The sequence below is a fragment of the Carassius gibelio genome, chromosome B14 (assembly GCF_023724105.1).
Source record: "Carassius gibelio isolate Cgi1373 ecotype wild population from Czech Republic chromosome B14, carGib1.2-hapl.c, whole genome shotgun sequence".
NCBI lineage: Eukaryota > Metazoa > Chordata > Actinopteri > Cypriniformes > Cyprinidae > Carassius > Carassius gibelio.
This window is the reverse complement of record NC_068409.1, coordinates 9971460-9995626: the sequence shown is the minus strand read 5'-3', so window position 1 is coordinate 9995626 and position 24167 is coordinate 9971460. Positions and strand designations below refer to the sequence as shown.

Sequence of the window (24167 nt, the reverse complement as noted above, 5' to 3'; positions counted from 1 at the left end):
ATTAGACTGATTAGACTGATTATTCATTTAGATTAAACTCATCCAACTAGAAAGTTTCTGTTTATCTGCAGTTTTCACCAATCCAATGAAAAAATAAATAAATAAATTCATAAATAAATGAATACATTTACATACATTACAAACCAAATTTTCCTCAACATAAAATTGTAAAAGTATTTTCTTACAATTTGGAATATATTTTGTTATATTGAAAGGTTGAAACTAAATATATTTTCAATAAAAAAAAAAAAACGAATTAATTTAAGATTTATTTAAAATATATTTTGGCCTGAATGAATCAATGAAACAAGCAATGAATCAAATAATCAATCTTTAATGTTTAATTTCATCTAAGCAAAATCTCATTTTCATTTACTTTAAGCTGATATACTAAAATAACAATAACCGAAATGCAAATGAATAAAAACTATATAGACATTTGATAAAAAAAATTACAAAAACACACAACAATATTACTAAAACCTGAAAAAAATAAAGTAAAATAAAATAAACAAACAAATAAATAGTATTTCAGTGGTAGTAAAATGTGCCAATGCATTCTGGAATTGAATTTTCCATGAAGGTTACATATGTGAGTTTTGTAACACTTTTTTGTAAGCATTTAAAGTGCTGTCAGAACAACATTCCCTCACTTATTTCAGAGGACCGTCACTCTGTCACATTAATTTACATTTCATTTCCCAGCGGCACGCGCCCGAGCGTCTGCAGGAACAATAAGGGCAACTCAGTAAATTACACAAAAGCCAGGATGTAGTCATGGGTCGTTTGGTCCTCGCAGGCCTCCTTATCAGAGAAAACAGACACTTGCTGTGTTCAGAAAAGCTCATAACTGTGTTAGTGCTATTAGTGTGTACATTTTCTGAATGCATGAATGACCTGCTACTGTCTTAATCAATATACGCCTATGCATTCAGCGCTCAATTGACTGTATGTGTTTCATGTACATGGTCCTATTGTTTTGATTTATTAACATATTTAGAATAAACAAATTTCATCATCAGTTAAACTGCAAAAATGACTGTGATTATGACTTCGCACCCGTATCTTCGTTAACATATTCACATCTTAAAGGTACAGCTTGTGTATTTCTAAAAGGTCAGCAAGTGGGGTAAAAGATGGCTATAAAACATTTTTTTCTTTTTTGCAAGAAACCTTTACTGACATTATAAATAGAATTCAGGGGGAAAATGATATGCTACAGGAGGTTCTGTGTGCTATCACAGATCTTTAACCCTGAGTAGCGGCCCATCGCTCAAAGACGCTGTGAACGCTGAGATAGTTACATGTACATGATTTCAAGAGTTCTGTCCACAATGTGAGATGACAGGCAGATCTTGGGGTCAGACCGGAGAGAAGATCAGTTTATTGATGTGAGCGACATGCTGGATATCTCTTGTCTTCTGATTGACAGCTCCTGCAGACTAGACATCTGATTTGCCGTGAAGAAGCCATGCACTTTCAGGGCAGTTTCACACTACTTGAGTCCATATGAGACTGGAATAGATCGAAGAAAAAAAAATGGTGTAGGTTTGGGGTTTGGAAAAGCATTTTCAGATTTTGTGCTTAAAATGTTCAGAAATGTACTTTCTTTAAGAAGGTTTATGTATTTTTTTTATTATAAAACAAGTAAAATATTTTTCTTACATGCACATATTGTATCAAATGTATTTCTTATTGCTACTTTGGGCTCACCGGGTCTCATTGTGTCTCTTATGTTCACTATTCCTGTTTACTCGTTGATTACTAATGTAAAATCCTGTTTTCAATTGCTAATAACAGGCTTAAAGGCATAGGCTTAAAGGGACAGTTCACCGAAAAATGAGGTGAAACCTTTTAATGATGGCTTCACAAATATGTTAATTGATGAACTGGAGTAGTGTGTATTTCTTTTTCTTTTTGTATTGTTTCAATAAAGTAAATCCTTAAAATCATTTCTTCCTCAGTGTGCATAAAAAAAAACACATAAATATGCAGCTCAATTCTTGTTTTTCTACTTTAAGAAACCATTGAAATTAATATTCTTAAAGGTACTTCATGGAGTTCCGTCTAGGTGTGCTCATTTTGGAATAAATATAAATGCAGCAAGAGACAGAGAGGATCCTTTGTCAAGGCCTCGGGGCAAATAGAGGAGTCCAAAAGAGACAGCCATTATACATAATGCATGTCAGAGCCGAAGCCCTCAGAAGAGCTCATCCACACCTGAGTGTGAATATGAAGCTCTTAAGCCTTCTTTCCACTGTAAAACTCTCCTTTCCTCTTTCTATAGTGTTTAACAGTATAGAGGCTGTATTTGATTGATGGATGACTGCTGCTGGGAGATGATGGGCTGTGAAAACCTCCTTGGTTTGCTTGAGTCCAGCGCTGAACCTTTGAGCCCATAATTTTTACACTGTTATGATGGATGAAATAAGCACTGGGTTTATAGGGATATACTGAGGTGGATGTATTGTGCTGACTGCAGATCATTCTGACCTGTATATGTGCAAGACAGCTTATAGTGCATGTATACAGTTTGTGAATCAGCTTTAGTACATACAAGGGAATTCACTGAGAAATAGGTGTTGAGATATACTCGTCTACTGCAAAGACACATTAAATTGACTGTGTTTTTGATCAAATAAATTGTGTGGCAATATACATACACACTGTATTTAAATAAATAAACTTTACTGCTTTAACACTTTCAAAAGGGGGGATATACTTTAATCACATTTCCACACCTTTGCATTTAAGTCAAAAATATATTAATATTGGAAATGAAGTGTGCCCTTGAAGTACAAATTATTATATGCATACAGTTTTAAATATTTATATCTCACCTATTGAAACAATTTAGAACATGCATAAACACTCCTTTAAATATGTTTGACCATAAAGAGCAAAAAAGTCTACAGCCTATAAAAAAATTATATCATGTAAAATTGGTAAACAAGATTATGATACACAAATGTTATCATGAAACTGAGCATTAAACACTGAACTTGTGTTCAGTGTTTTAGACTTAAGCAAATTAATAAATAAGCAAGCAATAACCTAAATAAAGCAAGCTAATAAATATATAAATAAATAAATAAGCAAGTAATTAAATACATACAGTACATATATACATACATTATTTCCTAAAATCATTGACCAACTTTAAAACAGTATAATTTCTCTCCTTAGGCATGTTCATTATTATTATTATGATTATTTTCTGCCTCAGTCTGAATAACTGTGTTCATGTGAGTACGAGAAAATTAATTAATGGGTCCATTACTAATATGCTGCATGTCTGTGAGTATTTGTGTGTTTGTATGTGCAGTTACACTGCCTCTAGTTTAATAGCTCCAAACTGCTACATGGGATTCAAATGCCATCAGATAGCGTGTGTGTGTGTGTGTCTGTGTGTGTGTGTGTGAGAGAGAGAGAGAGAGAGAGAGAGAGAGAGAGAGAGAGAGGACAAGGATATCTAAAGATTAAAGAGCCAGTAAGATGAAAATTCTAAGCTTCCTATCACTGTTTATAAGTCCTGTACATTAGGTTTAAATCCATCCAAGGTTAAAAAACATTGTCATTTTGTCAAAATATCATTTTAAAATTACCTCAAATCTCAGAGATCCCCAAACGGTTCGCGCGAAGCTGTTCAAAAGATTCCGCTTCCTTAAACCCCACCTTTCGGTAGCATACTGTGTTCTGATTGGTCAACTAACATAGTCAGGTTTGATTGGTTGTTCCGCACACACCTCCACGGTAAACTATGCGTTAGCATCTGTTTGGGGTGAATTATGTCTTATTCTCATCACGAAGCAAACAGTAAAATAAAAAACTTGAACAGTCTCGCTGCTTTTTCTTCTGTGTGGGTGTATTCAAGATATGAACATTAGATATGACGAAGGGAGACACGAAAAACAGACATCGCGTTGTTTTCATATGGATTACTTTATCACAGAATATCTGTTTCCGGCAGCATTTGTTTAGTTTTAAAGTAGACATGTCAAGCTTTCTATAGATATCTCTCGCATGTCTCTTCGTTGAGTTTTCACGGAGTTACACTTCATTTTAATGACGTGTTTGTACATGACGATCAACGCAGACAGGCTGCAGACAGCACACATACTGATAAGACGCTCGGGAGAAAACAGACACATAACTTCATAATCATACTTCGCGTTGTGATTCGGAGATGCTCGTTGGTCTAAATAAAGCTGGTAATGAACCCTCTTTTATGGCCAAACGCTTTGAAAATCCCGCCTTGTACTCACCGAGATTAGAAAAGCAGTCATCAGTGAAATGTTGTGAACACAACAAAAGGGATTTGTTGTACTGCTCTAGTATTGTGGTGAAAATGAATTTTAGACATTGGTTCTTCTGATCTTCATTCTTTGGCAGTGAAAATAAAACAAACGGTCTCCTCGACATGATGATCTCACACCAACCAGAGCGTCTGTGTGGGGGGTGGGGGGGCAGGTCAGAGGTCAGTTTCTCCCAACACGGTGGGCGGAGATTATTATGCAAAGTGTTCCTAGTGACGTACATAGAGATGGGCAAAAGATTTGAAATCTATAACGACTCGTTTCAGCGATTCAGAGTCGACTCCTTACTTTAGAAGACAATAACTTTATAAATCGTGTACTTTTTGGTTTAATTATTAGCACATTGTTTACACAGATGGACAGCTACATCATACACTGTAATACAGGTAATTTTGGATTTCCCATCTGTGTGGCTCTTTAAATGAATGTAGATCGGCAATGTGGCATGGCATGTAGCTTGAAGGGATAGTTAGACACACACACACACACACACACACACACACACACACACACACACACACACACACACACACCTGTGGAATTTCTCTGTTTTGCAGTGGAGATGTGGAACTCATCATAGCTGTCAGTCAATATCAAACACACCCTTTAAAAGACCAGAGGGCATGTTCAGTATTAATCCAGGCTCCACCTCTGACATTGACTCCTCCCCTGAGACTGATATATTGATTGCATTGAGAACTGTGTGGAATAGATTTGGAGTGATATGGATGAGGAGAGGGAACATTATGATTTCAGTAGGAAGTCGAGTGATTGTGGTCTCAGTGTCAGGAGGAGCTCAGGCTTTCTGCTTGTCTGTATTTGTGTGTTTTGTGCATCTCATTGTGTCCAATGAATCCCTGCGGATGTTCCTAGAAGACACAGGAAAAGGCCTGAAGCGATCAAACATCCTGGAAAAAATATGTGAAAACACACACATACCTGTTTACCATAACAAACACTCTAATCATCATCTTTGCTGTGCTCAGAATATTTCATTTCTTACATTTGTCTTTCTAATCACAGTAGCAGCATCCAGTCTTTTTCTCATTTGCTTTGTTAATTCAGTGTTTCCAAGGTTCTTTTCAAGGTTTCATCCTTGTCTTCAAAACAAAGTTTTTTACTTACTACAGCCTTTCTGTTGGCTCTGTTTTCCGTAAAGCTGCTTTGAAGCAGTATCTGTTGCAAAAAGCCACATATAAGAGCTGATTTGACTTAACAAACAGGTTTTAGGTGTTGCTGGTTTTTAGGTAAACTAATATTTTCACAGCTAAAAAAATTAAAATAAAAATTCTTAGCATTGTTGTTGTGTTTCTAAACTGTCTTGAATCAATAAATATTTGCTTGTGAAGCAAAGTTACTTCAGGTGTTAAGTTTTAATTTCTGCAAATGTATCAAAATTAAACAAGTTTCCAAAAAAAAAAAAACAACAACAAGGAAACCTGCCAGTGGGGGTTTTATTGAAGTTTCTATGTCCTAAACATTTATTTGAGAAGAAATATGTCACGCTGTCTGGTCTCTGTTTCCCTGGGTGTCCACTAGTGGTCTCACTTCCCCATAGGCACCTCACCGCAGGCACTACAATTCCCACAAAGCCTTGTCCCTTCATCACAGTAATTGCACTCCTGTTAATTGCACTCAGGTTTCTTCACTTGATAGTCATTACCCTGCCTATATAATCCGGTCTGTTTCAATTTGTCTGCATGGAGTCCTTACTTTCCGTCACCAAGTTTCCTCGCGTTCCTAGTCTTCGAGTTCCTGTTCCTGTTTGTTTCTGTTTTGGACTGATGTTTGGTTATGACCCCGGCTTGTCTTGACTCTGATTTTGGATAACCCTGTTAAACTCACACTGCACTTGGATCTTCCATCTCCAATTTTTTTGACCCCTCACTTAATTTAGATTTTTCAAAAAAAATAAAAATAAATAAAAATAATAATAAAAAAAATAAGCTGTAATATCTTGAGCAATTTTGACTCTTGAGAAATTGTATCATAATTTAAGAATGTTTAGATATGTTTACTGTAAAGCGAGTCAAAAATACAGAGTAAGATAATTTTGCAGTGTTGCATTTTACACCAAACTGCACAGGTGTGCATTTCTGCAAACCCTGATATTTCCTGGTCAATAATCCTGACATTGTTGATTTATTTGTTCAGCGCTCACTGAGCTTTTAAGTGTTTGTTTGACCATGAAGCATTTCACGTCTGAACCAAAGCACCTAGATATGTTTCCACACGCACACACACTGGTCACTCTCTGATTAAAGTCCTTGGACTCAAGTGCAAATGTTAACCTTTGAGTTTTTATTTAGGTTACAAGAGTAAGTGTTTGAATCTGGTGGGGTTTTGTGGTTGAGAATACGAAACAGGGTTGTATTTGATGGATAGATTTTCTGTCTGTTTTCACTACCCAAATAAATCCATCATTTAACTTCATATTGTCGCTTCCAGCGAAAATACAAGTCCATAACCCATAATAATACTTCCTTCAGTGAAAAAGTTGTCTTGACTGAATCAGGAGAGAAATAGGTACAGATCAAGCTCTATTTACAAGAAAAAACTGATATGATAGTGGTTTCTGATAAAAGAGGGCACCAGGGAATGGCCTTAATCACTGGAGGAAGCATTATTATGGATTATGGAGCTATATTTTTGCCAGAAACAAAGGTAGTTAAAACGCTTTATAATAATGGATTTGTTTCTCACAAACACACAGCTTTTCACTTCACAAGTTGTTAATTGATGGACTGAAGTTGTGTGGATTATTTGTTGATTATTGTAATGTGTTTATCAGCTGTTAGGACTCTCATTCTGATGGCAACGCAAAGGATCTATTGGTGAGCAAGTGATGTGATGCTAAATTTCTCCAAATCTGTTCCCATGAAGAAAAAACATACTTACTTATATCTTGGATGGTTTGATGGTACATTTTCAGTAAATTTTCTTTTTCTTTTCTTTTCTCTTCTTTTCTTTTCTTTTTATGAGTGAATTTTAACATTCTTTTAACATAAAAAAAACTGTTCATTTCAATGACAAAACACTCCAGAAGATGTTCAGAATGTGATTACTTATTTCACATACTGTCAGAGACTGTCAAGTAAGGCTTTGTTTTTCTCAGTTTAACGGTATGGAAAAGAGCAGCTCATACATTCATCGCTGCATCTTCTTTTGTCATAGAAAGTCATACGGATTATGGATAAATGTTCATCAGGCACTTGTGTCTGTAGTGTTTAAAGTCACACTTATATAGTGTACAGTATATGCAGTTTTTCAAGCACTCATTTTGGGTGTGTGTCTGTGTGTGTGTGTGTGTGTGTGTGCGTGCGTGTCACTGGGTGTGTTTTGAGGTTAAAACTCTGCTCCCACTTGTTGCTGAAGTTGCGCGTCTCAGTTTCAAGAAGCCCTTTCCTTCACCAGATGCGGAGCACGAGCTCTCCCGATGTCTGACGAAAGCGAGGGTCTCCGTGGCTCCTCTTCCTCTCCCTCCCCGCCCTCCTCCTCCTCCTCCTCCTCCTCCTCTCAAGCTCCTGCCGGACAGACTGGTCTCCCTCAGCCGCAGAGACCCCTGAAGCGCCGGGCATCTGCGCCACTTCCACGTACCGAGTCGCGACCCAGAGTCGCATTTCCCAGCGATCCGCTGGACTTGATCGGGAGCTCGCCGGCGCGTATAGGGCGATGCTGCGCCGCGTCTCCGGTGCGCGACGGTCTCCAGAACCGCGGACAGCGGCGGCGCTCGCCACACAGAGCCGATCATGAGACGCGCAGCCAGGAGGAGTTGATCGAGACCCCGCACAGCGGCGCTCCACCGGCCACGTGAGTCCAACCTTCAGATCTTATAACGGGATCACTGTGAAATGATTGTCAGGTAGCTCTAAAACTGTGCTTCATGTGGTAACTTTACCTATCATTCCATTAACTGGTTTATTCAAGTCAAAATTTAGTATGACCGAATCAATATCCAAACTTCCAAAGTAATTTTTAAGGATCGAATGAGGTAAAATGGGTCTTTAACAGCCTATTTTTACTTTCACAGTGAATTTATATAGCCTAGATTTATATAGATTTATTGCGCTTCTGTCTTTATGCATTTATTATTATTTATTAGTCTATTACTCATTTAGTTTTTAATTATCCTAATATAATAATAATAATAATAATAATAATAATAATAATAAATAGCTGTCTATTAATTTATAATGTTTACTTAACATCATATATATATATATATATATATATATATATATATATATATATATATATATATATATATATATATATATATATAATAAATAAATAAAAACTGAAATTTAATTTGCTTTTTGAGGTTTTTGGTCATTAGGACCCAAAAACTCCATTAGGATTCATCGTGTGAGTGGCATTTTCAAGAACAAGGTGTGGCACGCATTTTATGTTTAATTTAAGTTTTATTATTTGAAAGTAGTTGGTCTAACTATTATCTGACTAATCATTTTGTAAGAATTAATGGTCTGATTTGAGTTTCTTGATCGACAGTCTCCTGTGTGATGCGCATGCGCTGATCGCTTTTCCCCCAGAACCATTGGAGTTGGTGGGAGAAACAGGCCCGAATCACCACAATAAGTCGTGAAATAATATTGATGTCTGACAGCTTGATATTTTTTTTATAGTGATATTTAACTGATAATTGTCTGAAAGTGTGTGCAGAGTTGAAAGAAACAGAGGCATGAGAAAACTGTTTGTAGTGTTGGTTCTGGTCTCAAGACGATACTACAGCCTGAGGTGAAAACAATAATAACCTGCCAAAATATTCCAGACAAGCTGTCTGTGTCATCATCCGATCCGCTCCAGTGGTAATGATACCTCAGGCAGAATCAGATCTTCATTAATCTCCACGTCAATCTCCAGATGAGACTCGACTTGAACATGGCCGGAGCTACAGTATTTTCCAAAAGCATTTTCAGGGTTCACACAAATATGAAGATTCTGTCATCATCTGCTTACCTTTATGTCCATCTGAAGCTGTCAATATCTTCCTTGAAACACAAAAGAAGAAATTTAAAGTTTTTATACTTCTAAAAATACCATTACAGGAGTTAATGCAACTTGTTTGCAATGTTCAAAGTCTTCTGAAGCAATATAAATGCTTTGTGTGTGAAACAGACTAAATTTTCAGGGTTTTTAGAGTCATTTTTGGAGACAGTCCCTGGTCACCATGTATTTTCATTTGTGTGGACATTCAGGATATCTTATTTTGTGTTTCATGGAAGGAAGAAACTCATATGGGTTTGTAGAATTACTATTTACAAATGCAGCTTATATATTCAACATGAAAGTAAATCATATCATTATAATATAAAAATATATAAGAAATCCTGCTAAAATTATTAATGAATAGATAATAATTCAAATTATTAATTAATAATAATATAATAATTATAATAATTATTATAATGTTTATTATTTGATATAGTAAAATATAAATTAAATAAATTATTATTAGTAGTAAGAGTATTAGTAATAAGTAAATAACATAAGAAGACTAAAAATGAAAGTACCCCACCACCCCTTTGTTTATTCAGACACAGAGTGTTACAAAATATTGTTGACATTCATAAAAAAAAAAAAAAACACAAAGAGATATCAGATCAGAATGGATCACGCAAGAGCTTGTTGTTGCCTAGATGACGAACTGTCTTTCTGGGAACGGTTCTAGACTCCACCCTAATGTGGGCATGGATCTCGCCGGATCGGTCCCTGACATTTCAGCGATTGACGACTTCCATCAAATGACACACCCCCCCTGAGGGTTTTTCAGAGGCTGTCTCTGTAACTCCTCTGGGCCATTGCCACATGCGGCCCCTCCAATTTTGGCTAAAAGCCAGAGTCCCACCCCACGCTAGAACAGATTTCTGTTCAGGGTGGACTGCCGCTGTATCGAAGCTGTGGACCCTTGGAGGACCATTCACCTGTTTCAGACAGGAGTGAGGATGGGCGTGGCCTCCAGAAGGAAAGTGATCGCCACAGACATGTCCAACTCTGGGTGGGGAGCGCTGTTGGAGGGTAATCCAGAATTCAGGTCCTGGACAGCTCAGCAGCGATGCCTATATATCAACTGCCTGGCAATGTTGCCAGTATCTTTAGCCCTGTATTCTTTCATTCTGGCCATCAAAGGCCAACACATCCTGGTCCGTTCTGACAGCATGACAGTGGTGTTTTATATCAATCACCAAGGTGGTCTCAGGTCTCATGCCTTGTACAGATTGGTTCGTCGCCTCCTTCTCTGGGCACAGAAAGAACTGAAGGGCAGTTCATGTGCCGGGTAAGATGAACCTGGGAGTGGACATGCTTTCCAGAGGCAAGGTAGCCCCTCAAGTGATTGCTAGGGTGTTCAGGGTGGTCCCGGTGCTGCATCCTCAGACGGTACAGAAAATTTGGGCAGCCTTTGGGAAGGCAGAGGTCGACCTCTTCGCCTTGGAAGACAACTCTCATTACCCAACTGTAAATGAGTTCAAAGGTTGGAAGGAAGAGGACAAGGGATCGACTTTACTGCTGATGATTTTTAATTAAATAAAACATAAAACAAAGACAGTGCCTCTCGCACCATATACGGCAAACACAGACTGGCAAGCGGAGATTTGCGATCACATTCATCAGAAGCGGGTCTGCTCTCCGGCTGCAGACTTCGCTAAACCACACCTCCACCTCCACACCAACATTTTCTCTATGCAGTGAGATACCCTGGCCCAAGACCAGACCGAGACCAAGACCGAGCCCAGGGCTCGCCAGTATGCGTTTCCTTTTACCGCCCTGATTCCCCAGATCATCAGGCAGGTAAAGGAAACTAAATGCTCCCTCCTCCCAGTAGCTCCACTCTGGAAAAACCAGGTTTGGTTTCCAGAGCTGATGCAGCTGGTGACAAGGGCCCCGTGGCCATCCGGTTGAGGAGGGACCTTCTCTTGCCGGCAATAGGCATGATTTGGCATCCCCACCCAGTCATTCAATAGGCAGAAATGACTTGGTCATTACATTTCTGAAGGGTGCGAGGAGACTGTATCCTCATCGCCCTCGGATTGTGCCATATTGGGACTTATCCATGGTTCTAGGGGCCCTTAAAAGGCCCCCATTTGAGCCACTTAGTTCAGCTGACTTGTGGCCCTTATCACTTAAAACAGCCCTTCCCCTTGCTTTGGCATCGGTTAAGCATGTGGATGACTTCCACGCATTGTACGTCAGCGCCTCGTGAGTTTGGGCTCAATGACTGCAAGGTCATTTTGAAACCGAGACATGGCTATGTTCCTAGGTGCTCTCTACTCCCTTTAGAACATATATAATATCCCTATGCAGACTGCGAGCAGGGACCAAACGCTCTCTGCCCTGTTAGGGCTCTGAAAGTTTATGTGAAACTTTTCTAAACTGTTTAGGCAGTCTGAACAACTGTTTGTTTGCTTTGGAGGTTGCCAGAAGGGTCTGATAGTTATCAAACAAAGACTGTCTCACTGTGTTATTAATGCAATAGCTCTGACTTGGGCATCAGAAGGACTGGAATGCCCTATTGGTGTGAGAGCCCACTCCACAAGGGGAATGGCCCCCTCATGGGCGTGGTCCAGCAGCATTTCTATCAGTAGGATATGTGCGGCTGCCGTCTGGCCATAGTCGTCCACTTTTGCCATTCTAGGACATCCCCGTCCTGCAGGCGCGGATTCTATCTGTTTAAACCTCCCATGTGGGTAGAGATTTCTCATGCCATCAGGATCCATTGAGTCTCTTTGAGGTTCCATTGGTTTGTGCAGCTACACAAATGTGAACAAATCAGGCTTCAGCAGAAAGGAAAAAAATAAGTTTTCCCATACATAAAGCTCGTTCCCTTATCTCAGGGAGCAGAGGTTACATTGAGTAACCTAAGCATTTTCTTCTTGTCTGGAATAAAAACAGTAACTTCCTGGTCAGCTTCCTGTTCCTCATTTTATTTTATTTATTCTCCCAGTTTAAAATATCAACAGAAGCTCCGTCATTTCAAAGGGTTTGTAAAGAGGTTCATCACTTCTTTTATCTCACTCTTTCCGCTCTGTTTCATCTGTCTCACTCCTCTGGCGTGTAGTCTTCCTCTCTCATTATGATTCCAGCTGCTCCTTTCATTCTTTGTGCTGATGAGGAGCAAAAAAATCCATTTCTATGCTGATGCTGGTACAAGAGAGAGATGAGAGGTGATCTACAGTACAGTAGGATGAAAGGATAGACCAAGTTTGCATATTATTCATTCTCTGTGTGAGTATGTGTCCATCAGCTCCATATCAACTTGAATAATAATCCTCTGCTACTTCTGTCATTGTCATCATTTTAGCTTCAAATAAAAGCTCAACATCAAAAATATACTACTGTTGTAAATCACAAGTGCAATGTAAAATGATAATTAATATTTTATAAAAATTATATAATTATATTATATAATTTTATTTTACAAGTTACAGTACTAATATTTGTCTGACATTCTTCACTTTCAAATAATCAAAAGCTAATGTTTCAAATCCTTAAGATTATTTATTTATTTTTCATGTTATACACTTCTTTAACTAATCTCAGCCTTTGATCTGATAATCCCACCAAGATATATAAAAAAATTTTCTTAAAATTCTTTAAGCTTTTGATTAGCTTACAAACCCTCGTTTGGGAAACCCTGACATAATGCATTGCATCATATCTGTGTAGAAAGACCTACTAGAGACCAGAATATCATATAGACTTGGAGTTGGGCTCTGAAGTCAGTAAATCAACACCTAGCAACCACCAGAACACCCTAGCAACAAAGTGACACAAGGTGATTTTTATTTTTTACATTGGTTAATAGAATGAATCATGTATTGCACGGGCAACATACAAGTTAAACAATGCTTACATTTTCCCTAGAAAAAGTAAAAATCTAGTTGTTTATGAAACTCCGTTTTGTAGAGCTGGTGCAACAGATGTCGGTCACATTAATCAGACACAAAATTTATGCAAACACATGCAGTTTGTGCACCTGTAAGTGTGTGTGTGGAAAAGACAGACATATCTGGAGGATCTTGATGACCTCACACACACACTGTGCTCAGCAGGGCTCTCTCTCTCTCTCTTCTTCATGTCCCTCAGGGAAGTCACACTGTTTGAATGGCTTCCATTTTCAGCCGCACTTCTGTGTGTTTGATGTGTCAGAGCGCTGTGTAATCTTCTTTCCGCTCTCTTTATCACGTCACTCTTTTATTCGTCTCTGAGGAACGGCGTATCAGGGTGGTTGCTAGGGCATTCTTATATATTGTTAGAGTGTTGGGGCATTCATAAGTGGTTGCTAGAGTGTTGCTAGGGCATTCTTAAGTGCTTGTTAGGATGTTGCTAGGGCTTTCTCAAGTGATTGCTAGGGTGTTCAGGGTGGTTATTAAAGTGCTGCTGAGACACTCTTATGTGGTTGTTAGGGCATTCTCAGGTGGTTGCTAAGGTGTTTCTAGGGCATTCTTAAGTGGTGGTTAGGGTGTTGCTAAGGCATTCTTATGTGGTTGCTAAGATGATTCTAGGGCTTTCTCAGGTAGTTGCTATGTTGTCCAGAGTGCATCCCAGGACGTTGCTAGGGCATTCCTAAGTGATTGCTAGGGTGTTCAGGGTGGCTACCAGTGCATTGCTGGGACACATTTGGGTGGTTGTTAGAGTGTTGCTAGGGCAGTCTTTTGTGATTTTAGGGGTTTCAGTGTGGTTGCCAGGAAGTTGCGAGGGAATTCCTACTGTAAGTGGTTGCAAGGACATTATTCTTAAATGGTTGCTAAGGTGGCCGGGGTGTTTAATAGGTGGGCTCTTTCCCTTTGGTCTTCAGTAGTCCTGCATCCTCATGTCTCTGTGATCTTCTGTAAATGTTTCTTAGGTCTTTCAATGTATCATTATCTGATCCTTTACTGAAGCACCAGCATACTCTTCTCAATATCACATGATGCACAGACTTAGTGTTAGAAGTCTAATCACACCATAAACATAAATATTGTACCTGCTCACTGCACATGTATGTTTCATGTGTGTTTGAGTACATCTATGTTTGTATGCTGTACAAGCAGTTGCATCTGATTATTTTTTTCTCCTGAAGCATATGCTACAATTTTAGACAAGACTGTGATCAAGAGGGCTAAAATTGATATGATTTTACAAACAAATTTGCATCCTGCAATCATGTCATTTTAAAAGTGGGATATATTCACCCCTGTGTTTTATGATGGAAAATCATACCATCATCTAGACTCTTATCTGGAAATGATAAAAACTGAAATGTGTGTGTTGAAATTGCTGCAATTTCTTAGATTTTGCTCCTACTTTTGAACATCACGTGTTTGTGTGAGATCCATTGAAAGCACTGCAGCCCCGAGCTGATCTCTGATGTCATTGATTATTAGGCCAATCAGAAGTCAGACAGTCTCATGTGGCGTGAAAGGCTAATTTAGCGACTTCTTAAAGGAGAGCTGTGACTGGCCATTTTAAACCGTCAGTCTATCGACAAACAATTATGGATTGAATCTCGTGCTGTGCAATGAGCAGAACAGATTAGACTAGTCAAATTAAATACACTCATTTAAGCTATTTAGCAGCAACCTTTTTACAGCTAGTTGGTGAAATTTTTTTATCTTGTTAAAATCAATGTTATTTTAGTATCATTATGAACATGGTATTTATTAATATTTTGAGGTTTTAGTAATTGTTTTAATATTAATTGTTATTATTATTATAATTGTTATTATTTAAATGTTTATATAGTGTTTTATTTTTTTAGTTTTAGTAATTTTTGTGAATATTGTTCCAAACCCATATGACCTTTGTTCATCTTCTGAACAAAAATTAAGACATTTTTAATGAAATCTGACAACTTTCTGACACTGCATAGACAACAATGCAACTAACGCATTCAAGGCCTAGAAAATTATTTAGGACATCATTAAAATAGTCCATGTGATATCGGCTACAAGAATACTTTTTGTTGACAAAGAAAACAAAACTTTATTCAACAATTGCTCTCCAAGACTGATTTTTTTTCTTCTCTCAGGTCAGAGGTCATGAATCGCAGGCACACCACCTTGCGAGAGAAGGGCCGTCGGCAGGCCATCCGAGGCCCTGCCTACATGTTCAATGAACGTGGCACCAGCCTCACGGCAGAGGAGGAGCGTTTCCTTGATGCAGCAGAGTACGGTAACATTCCTGTCGTCCGCAAAATGCTGGATGAGTCCAAAACGCTTAACTTCAACTGCGTGGACTACATGGGGCAAAACGCTCTGCAGTTAGCAGTTGGCAACGAGCACCTGGAGGTCACAGAGCTCTTGCTAAAGAAGGACGGGATGGCACGCATTGGCGACGCGCTTCTTTTGGCGATCAGCAAAGGTTATGTGCGAATCGTGGAGGCCATTTTGGCTCATCCGGCATTCGCAGGCGGTTTGAGACTGACTTTGAGCCCGCTGGAGCAGGAACTGAGGGATGACGACTTCTATGCCTATGACGAGGATGGGACTCGTTTTTCGCACGACGTGACGCCGGTTATTTTGGCCGCGCACTGTCAGGAGTACGAGATCGTACACATCCTGCTGATGAAGGGCGCCAGAATCGAGCGGCCACATGACTACTTCTGCAAGTGCTATGAGTGCACAGAGAAACAGAGACGTGACTCATTTAGTCACTCCAGATCGCGCATGAACGCATACAAAGGGCTCGCTAGCGCTGCCTACCTGTCACTGTCCAGCGAAGATCCCGTACTGACTGCACTAGAGCTCAGCAACGAACTCGCACGACTTGCCAACATAGAGACGGAGTTTAAGGTAAGAAACATTCAAAAATGTGTATTTTTTTTTAATACACATTGTTTCAAACATCAAATGATAATGTTTATAATATCTTAATATCTTCATGCCTTATTGTCGCATTTAGCAGATGAGACCGGTATGCTAACATGTTTTACATTTTGTAACAATAGAAGCAGTCAAACAGTTGATATTTGTTATATAGTACATATTGCCCATATATACTGTATTTATGCAGATAAAGTTGGACGTACTTGTATATCTAATTCATATAAAAAGCTGGGTGATAACATTTTACATTTTACAACAAAATAATATAAATCAGGGACACTGCAAAAAATATTTTCTTAAGTATTATCTTGTTTTTCAGCACAAATGTGGCAGATAATTTTGTCTTGTTTACATTTTTTCCCTTTTTTAAATGTATTTTAATGTTACATTATGTATAGTAAATGCATCTTGATTCAATTTTTTTCTTGTTTGTAATTGCTGTTAGTGTTTCTGTGCTACTCTTGGAAGCAATAACCCCCACACAGGGTTTCCTGTAATTGTGCATCAGACCTGCACATGGTCGGGAGGAATTTAGCACCAAAGTGGTTTCATTTTAGCGGTTTTCTTGATATATCTGGTGTGAATTGCTCTCTTACAGTGATATCACAGCATCTCAGCGAGTTTGAGGTCAGGACTCTGATTGCTTCACTCCAGGTCTTTTTTCTTTCAGGGCTATTTTCAAATATCATTATTGTGTGTATCGGGTGTGATAGAATATGTTAGCATGCTTTATTGTTTGAAAAACACATTATTTTCACATTCGGTACATTATAGCTCCTCTTTGCCCAGTTTTTTTTTTTTTTTTTACGTATCAATTTCTACAATGCCTCTCCTTCTGAATATTTAGATTAGATTAGATTAGATTCAACTTCATTGTCACTGCACATGTAGGTACAAGGCAACGAAATGCAGTTAGCATCTAACCAGAAGTGCAATAAGCAGTAAGTACAGAATAAAGGTCTATAATATGTACAATAACTATACAGGTAAGTATTATGGACATAATTTACAGATATTAAATACTATAAGCACGATATACAGGTAGGTGTACTATGAACATACTATACAGATGGGCTATGTAAAAGTGTATGTACACTATAGGCAGAATTATGAACATAATTTACAGTATTGCAATGGACAGTAAAGTGCATAGAAAATATTACAATGTGCAAATGAATTATACAGTGTTCCTGGATGAACAGACAGTAGTGCAAGTAATAACAAGTTACTGTTTTTTGCTTGTTGTGAATAAATAAATAGATCAGAGTGTTGAAGAGGGGGAGGAGTCTATGTGTGGTGTGGGGGGTGTTAAGGGGTGTCAGAGGGCAGAGTTCAGCAAGGAGACAGCTTTAGGGAAAAAGCTGTTCCTGAATCTTGTGGTCCTTGTTCGGAGGCTCCTGAAACGCCTCCCGGAGGGGAGGAGATTAAACTGTTCGTGGTCAGGGTGAGAGGAGTCCTTGAGAATGCTGCGAGCTCGACGTAGACAGCGTTTCCTCTGGATGTCCTCAAGAGCAGGAAGTGGTGTCCCTGTGATGTGCTGGGCAGTTTTCACCACCCTCTGCAGTGCCTTGCGGTCAGCCACTGAACAGTTCCCATACCAGACTGTGATGCAACTAGTCAGGATGCTCTCGATCGCACACCGGTAGAAGTTCACCAGGATGGATGAAGACAGCTGGTTCTTCTTCAGTGTCCTGAGGAAGAAAAGGCGCTGGTGAGCCTTCTTGACCAGGCTGGAGGTGTTTGTGGCCCAGGACAGTTCCTCTGAGATTGTGGTTCCTAGGAACTTGAAGCTGGAAACACGTTCTACAGCCAGCCCGTTAATGTGGATGGGGTCATGCGTGCTTCCTTTCTTCTTCCTGAAGTCCACAATGAGCTCCTTGGTCTTATTGGTGTTAAGGAGCAGGTTATTGTCAGCGGACCATGTGGCCAGGTGCTGTACCTCTTCCCTGTAGGCAGTCTCATCGTTGTCACTGATGAGGCCAATCACCGTGGTGTCATCTGCAAACTTAATGATGGAGTTGGATCCATGCACAGGCTTGCAGTCGTGGGTGTAAAGGGAGTAGAGGAATGGGCTCAGCACACAGCCCTGTGGTATGCCAGTGTTAAGTGTGATGGTGGTGGAGTGGGTGTGACCTGACCAAACATGCTGAGGCCTGTTGGTCAGAAAGTCCATAATCCAGTTGCAGAGGGAGGTGTTAATGTCCAGGTCTCCAAGTTTTGTGGTCAGCTTGGAGGGAATGACGGTGTTAAATGCTGAACTGAAGTCAACAAACAACATCCTAACATACGTGTTGTTATTGTCCAGGTGTGTGAGTGCAGAGTGCAGCACTGTGCATACTGCATCCTCTGTGCTCCTATTTCTGCGGTATGTGTTGTGTTGTGTTTAGATTGCTCTGATTGGTCAGCGGACCCAGTGCATTGTAATTGTCCAAACATCTCAAGCATATACTGGAAATGTAATGCTCCTGACCGTAACTGCAAATAATTGCTTCCAAAGCAATTATAAAGACAATTAATAATGTGGTGAATTTTGCCATATCAGTTTGAGTCAAGTAAATCTGAAATGCAGATAGATTGGAAATAATGTGCGTTACTTTACACATCACCATTTCAACAGTCAATAGTAAATAATAAAACATACTTACAGTTTCTGATTCAGAAGCACCAAATTGTCCTGTAGCAAAGTTGAAATTGCTCCATTTTTTAAAACAGCCTTTGTGCACTGCTGTCTTGTACTCTCTCAGGTAAAGGAAACTGTCCTCTGTAAAATGAGCTGCACACACTCAAACATTTGGTTTGCATTATGTTGGGAACAGCATTACTGCCTCACCGAAACCATCCCTTCATTCTTTACGTATTTGTGCGGCATTATGCAAATATCCCCACATAGCAATGTAGATATTTCTGGGAGGGTTCATCTGTTGTTGATTTAGTTTGTGTTTTGGGTTGTTGTCCTATTTCTTTTAAGCTTCAGTTAGTGGTTATATATTGTCGACTCTCAATAGTGTCCTGATAAATCTTAAACTTCATTTGCTGTTTAAGATATAGCAATATGGGCAGGAGCTGAGGCACTATGTGTGTTTTTCACGATGTTGTGTGGTGGTTTGAGATTTTTATTGAAGGCATGCATATTTCGTTATGTATTGCATCTGGTGAATATTCAAAATTAGTGAGTGTTTTTATAAGGTATGGCAACTCTGACCAACATCTCTAATGCACCTAAATAAGATTTAAATATTGGGTAAATCTAAACAGATTTAAAGTCTTTGGGTGATATTTCCAGTTCATGAAAAAAAAAAAAAGAGTTTAAAATCTATAAAAATAGCAGCTATACACATAATGTAAGTACCATTTATTATATTTAGATATTTCTTATTTTTAGATTATATTTTTCATTTATTTTTTTTTTATTTTTTTTTTAGATTGGCATTTTTTTAATGATCATCTTGTCACAATGATTTATGTTTTGTGACATTTTTGCTTGACAGGACAGTAGAGATATGCCAGAAAGTGAGTGGGAGAGAGAGATGTGGGGTGGGAGTGAGAAAGGTCCACAAGGTGGCATTTGATTTTGGGAGACCTGAAGCACAACTGTCAGCACAATATGTCAGCATACAGCCCACATGGCTACCGGCGCTGACACACTGATTTACGTTTTAATCAGGGTTGGGTACCGAACTCAGTACTTTTAAGGGTACGAATTGCATTGGTACTACAGAGTACTGATTCACATTAAATCAATCGGTGGCAAATTTCAGTACCTAAGAACGCATCTGGGCGCATATGCTAGAGAGAAAGAGAGAGTGTTATAGGGCCCTATTTTAACGATCTGAAACGCAAGTGTCAAAGCGCGAAGCGCAAGTAAGTTTGTGGGCGGGTCTCGGCGCTGTTGCTATTTTCCCGGCGGGATAAATGGCCCAGCCGGCATTTCAACGTTGATTCAACGTTGAAACAACGTCAGGTACCATGGTTGAATCAACGTTGAAAAACCTTTCGATTTTGCAAATTGGATCAACGTTGAAATCACGACGTTGATTCACCGTTGAAATCGTGACGTTGATGTATGGTTGAAATCACAACGCTGATTCACTGTTGAAATCCCGACGTTGAATCAACGTTGAATAACCTTTCGATTTTGCAAATTGGATCAACGTTGAAATCACGACGTGGATTCACCGTTGAAATCGCGACGCTGTTTCACCGTCTTACCTGCATTATGGGTGAATTAGGGTCGTGCTGCAGCCCTGGGATGAAAGCTGAATCAGGTGTTGATTTTGAAAAGTTAATCAGCGTTGATAACACGACGTTGTTTCCCCGTCGTACCTTGCACCGTGTGTAAATACACCTAGATCCTAGTTGGCATTTAGATCAACAATGTACATGCAAGGCTAAAAATCTAATGACTGGCAGCAATGGCTTTACAAACAACTTCAATAAACTACCACATGCTCAAAATTGTCAAACAGCAGTTTAATTTTGGAAACATACTGTATAAAACAGATGAAAATAATCCCACACTTTATTATGCAGAGTATGCATGGAGGTAATGCTAAAAACAGGCAGTAGAACAATCCAAATACAATAATATTTAAAGGTTTTTGTGAAATAATTTGGCACATAAATGCATATTTTTTTGCAGCACTTACAAGACAAACCCTTGTACCTTTATGACTGAAACCAGTGGATCTTTTATTTTGGTGGAAACCTACAGTTTCTGTCAAAAACATGTTTTAGTAATGTGTCTCATTACAAGAGTTGTGTACATTTGTGCAGTGAAAATGTGTTGAACAGTTCGAGAAGGGAACCTTCCACCAGTTGATTTCTAATGGGAACCCCCCCGGACTGTGTCTTCTTTACCGTGGGGAATGCAGAATGAGATTTCTACCGCAGGGCACTCTAAAATGTTAGAACCAGCAGCCTCGTGTATACAGTGTGGTTGTGCTTCGGGTGATCCTTGAAAGTGTCCCAGCGCTAGGTCCTTTCTGACACCGTCCCCTCCACTCTCTCCCACTTGTGCACTTTCTGTACCGTCCTGTATAAACATTTACATTTAATCATTTAACAGACGCTTTTATCCAAAGCGACTTACGAATGAGAAGAACAGAAGCAGTCAGGTGTACAAGCGAACAACAACAGTATACAAGTGCCATGACAAGTCTCAGTTAGTCTAGTACAGAACGCATAGCCAGGTTTTTTTTTTTTTTATATATAAAAGACAAGAAAAGAAGGAAAAGTGCTAGCATTAGTTGGTTAAGTTCTGGTGAAAAAGATGAGTCTTAAGATGTTTCTTGAAAATGATTAAAGACTCAGCAGTTCGGATTGAGATTGGGAGGTGATTCCAGCAGCTGGACACAGTCCAGGAAAAGGTCCTTGAGAGTGATTATGAACCTCTTTGGGATGGCACCACAAGGCGTCGTTCACTTGCAGAGGGCAAACTTCTGGAGGGAACATAAGATTTAACCAGTTTGTTTAGGTATGTCCACAATGTTTCACAATAACTTTGATATTGTGAAATATATTTAACTGAAAACTGAATGCAAAATAAATCACACAATATTTTCACTTTACAGTTCAGTAACAGTGAGGTTGGAACCAAAGTGGACAACACTATTCATTAAACACTTATTTAATGTATTCAGATGAAAATGTACAATATTAACAAATTATTCACAAGCAGTGTTTTCAGAGCCCCCAGTTACACTGTTTTAATCAGAACACTAACATTACAGTGTAGTAAAACAAGTCAAATCAAATTCAGTACATTTTTATTAAACTAAGCACAACCAAAACCTATCACAAAAGGTCAAAGCATCTCTAGCAGAAGTGACAGTGCAATGAAGCAGATGAACAATTTCTTACCAATGTTTCAAGAACAAGCTGGATCCTTGATGACTCTACAAGGGGAAAGAAGAAATGGTTTACTGAAAAGTTCTTAAAAAGCAGGATTTCATATTATACCATTTCTTTAAACCATTGATTCTCAAACTTTTTATAAGTACCACTTCAGAAAATATTTGTTATTAAATATTAAGTTGCACCATAATGACCAACATTACATTTCAGCAGCGTAGTAGACCAAACTATACAGCTACAGGTCTACAGTTAAAAAATGAGGCAGTTTTATTCTAATAAGAAAATTAATTGTCAGACACTTTACCATGGTAAATACAGTTTGAACATTAACACTACAACTGTGCTTACATACACAGGTAAATGAAAAAAAAAAGTTTAAATTAAAATTTAATTTTAAATGTAATTATGTAACAAAAGTTACAAAACTGTACTGTACTTTAACTGTAACATACTTAAATGTGCAAAAAAAAAAAAAACTTACTCAAAGATTAAGTTAAAATGTATTAACATTAATTAGTTTAATTTAGTGATTCACCTGCATAACAACTAGAGGGGGCCTGACACTTTGAGAACCATGGCTTTAAACAATCCTTTTTTTTTTTTTTTTTTTTCATTTTCATTAATTCATTAAAATTATATTATTTAAATAACGACATTTGCACTTATATGTTGCAGAAAACACTTTGAAACTATTATAAGAATACAAACATATATAACACACCTAATGCATGGGATTCATATCAGGAAAATATGGGAAAATCTCTAAAAGACAGACATTAACACATAACTCACCAGTAACACATTAGGTGAGCATCTAACTTGATCAGCTGTGATAAAGCAATGCAAAAATAGACACACGGGTATTTATTTATCTGCAGGTTACATGTTCTTTTAACTACCCATTTGTAAACTCTGGTAATACTTTACTATTTTCAAAAGATGATAAAGATAAAGTTAGCGATTTTCTTACCTCATTGTGACAGGATGTTTTCAGGACCTCGCAGAACACCTGACCTTTCTTGTGTTCACAGTTTTTGTACTCCATTGACATTTCACGACTCAAATTCGCTCAAAATAAATAAAAAATGTACAGGCAAATATGAAATAATTCGGGACCGACCGAGCAGTCAGTTATAACGAGCAGCAGCTCACAGTTAGCCGCCTCACTCACAGAAAGACGACAACAACAGTCATATTTTTAAATGTAGAAAAGCGCGAACCGATTCGTTGTCCAGTTTCCTGAATGACAGCCAGATTAACCAATCATGATAGAAGTAATAAAATAAAACTACCAATGGGAGTTGTTTCAGTGTGATAAAGCAGCGAAAGTTTTATTGTTGTTAATGATGATAATATTTAACATATACCTTTAGATTTTAGAATAGGTATCATGACTAAAATATTTTTAAATGCTATTAAAATAATAATTAATTTAAATAATTTAATATAAATAATTTAAAAGCTTGTTAACCTTTTTCTACCATTTAGCATTAAACATTTTTAACGTTGTTTCATTAAAACAACTGACCTTATTTCAACCATATTTCAATGTTGAAAGTTGGTCATGTGCTGGAAGTTTTTCAACAGTTCATCTTTAAACGTTGAATCAACGTTGTTTCAACGTTGAAACCACAACTGACCTTATTTCAACCATATTTCAACATTGAAAGTTGGTCATGTGCTGAATGTTTTTCAACCATTCAGCTTTAAACGTTGAATCAACGTTGTTTCAACGTTGAAACCACAACTGACCTTATTTCAACCATATTTCAACGTTGAAGGTCGGTCATGTGCCGGCTGGGGGCTCTTGCGCCCGGCGCAAATCTAAAATGGGTTGGTCTGAAGTAGCTTCATTATTCATAGGTGTGGTTTGGGCGTAACGTGAAATAAACCAATCAGAGCGTCATCCAACATTCCCTTTAAAAGCAGGTATGCAAGTTCCATTATGGATTGCTATTATTATGGCGTATTTACCAGGCGCACGCCAGGAGCGGTTCACAGCCGAGGAGACTGATGTTCTTGTAAGAGCAGTGAAAGACAGAGAAGTTGTGTTGTATGGGGATGGGAGAAACCCACCCAAAATAGCGTCTGTTAAACAGGCGTGGGAGGAAATAGCCACAATTGTTTCATTTATTTTTTTTCCTGGTTCTTGACGGACAAACCAATTTGTCAGATG

General features: G+C 38.4%; 1 protein-coding gene and 1 long non-coding RNA gene across 2 annotated transcripts in view; one reads left to right on the top strand and one right to left on the bottom strand.

Annotated features, from left to right (window-relative positions):
• Positions 1-15351: 15351 nt before the first annotated feature.
• LOC127971938 (short transient receptor potential channel 7) overlaps positions 15352-24167 on the top strand; it is a 69567-nt gene continuing 60751 nt past the window's right edge. The window contains exon 1 of the mRNA XM_052575275.1: positions 15352-16105. Coding sequence (XP_052431235.1) covers positions 15353-16105 — 753 coding nt within the window. The 5' untranslated portion in view covers position 15352. The remainder of the gene's footprint in view (positions 16106-24167) is intronic.
• LOC127971939 (uncharacterized) lies at positions 20796-22600 on the bottom strand. Its single transcript, XR_008156975.1, has 2 exons — positions 21998-22600; positions 20796-21576 (listed from the first exon to the last, which is right to left on the bottom strand). It is a non-coding gene; the product is annotated as an uncharacterized LOC127971939 (long non-coding RNA).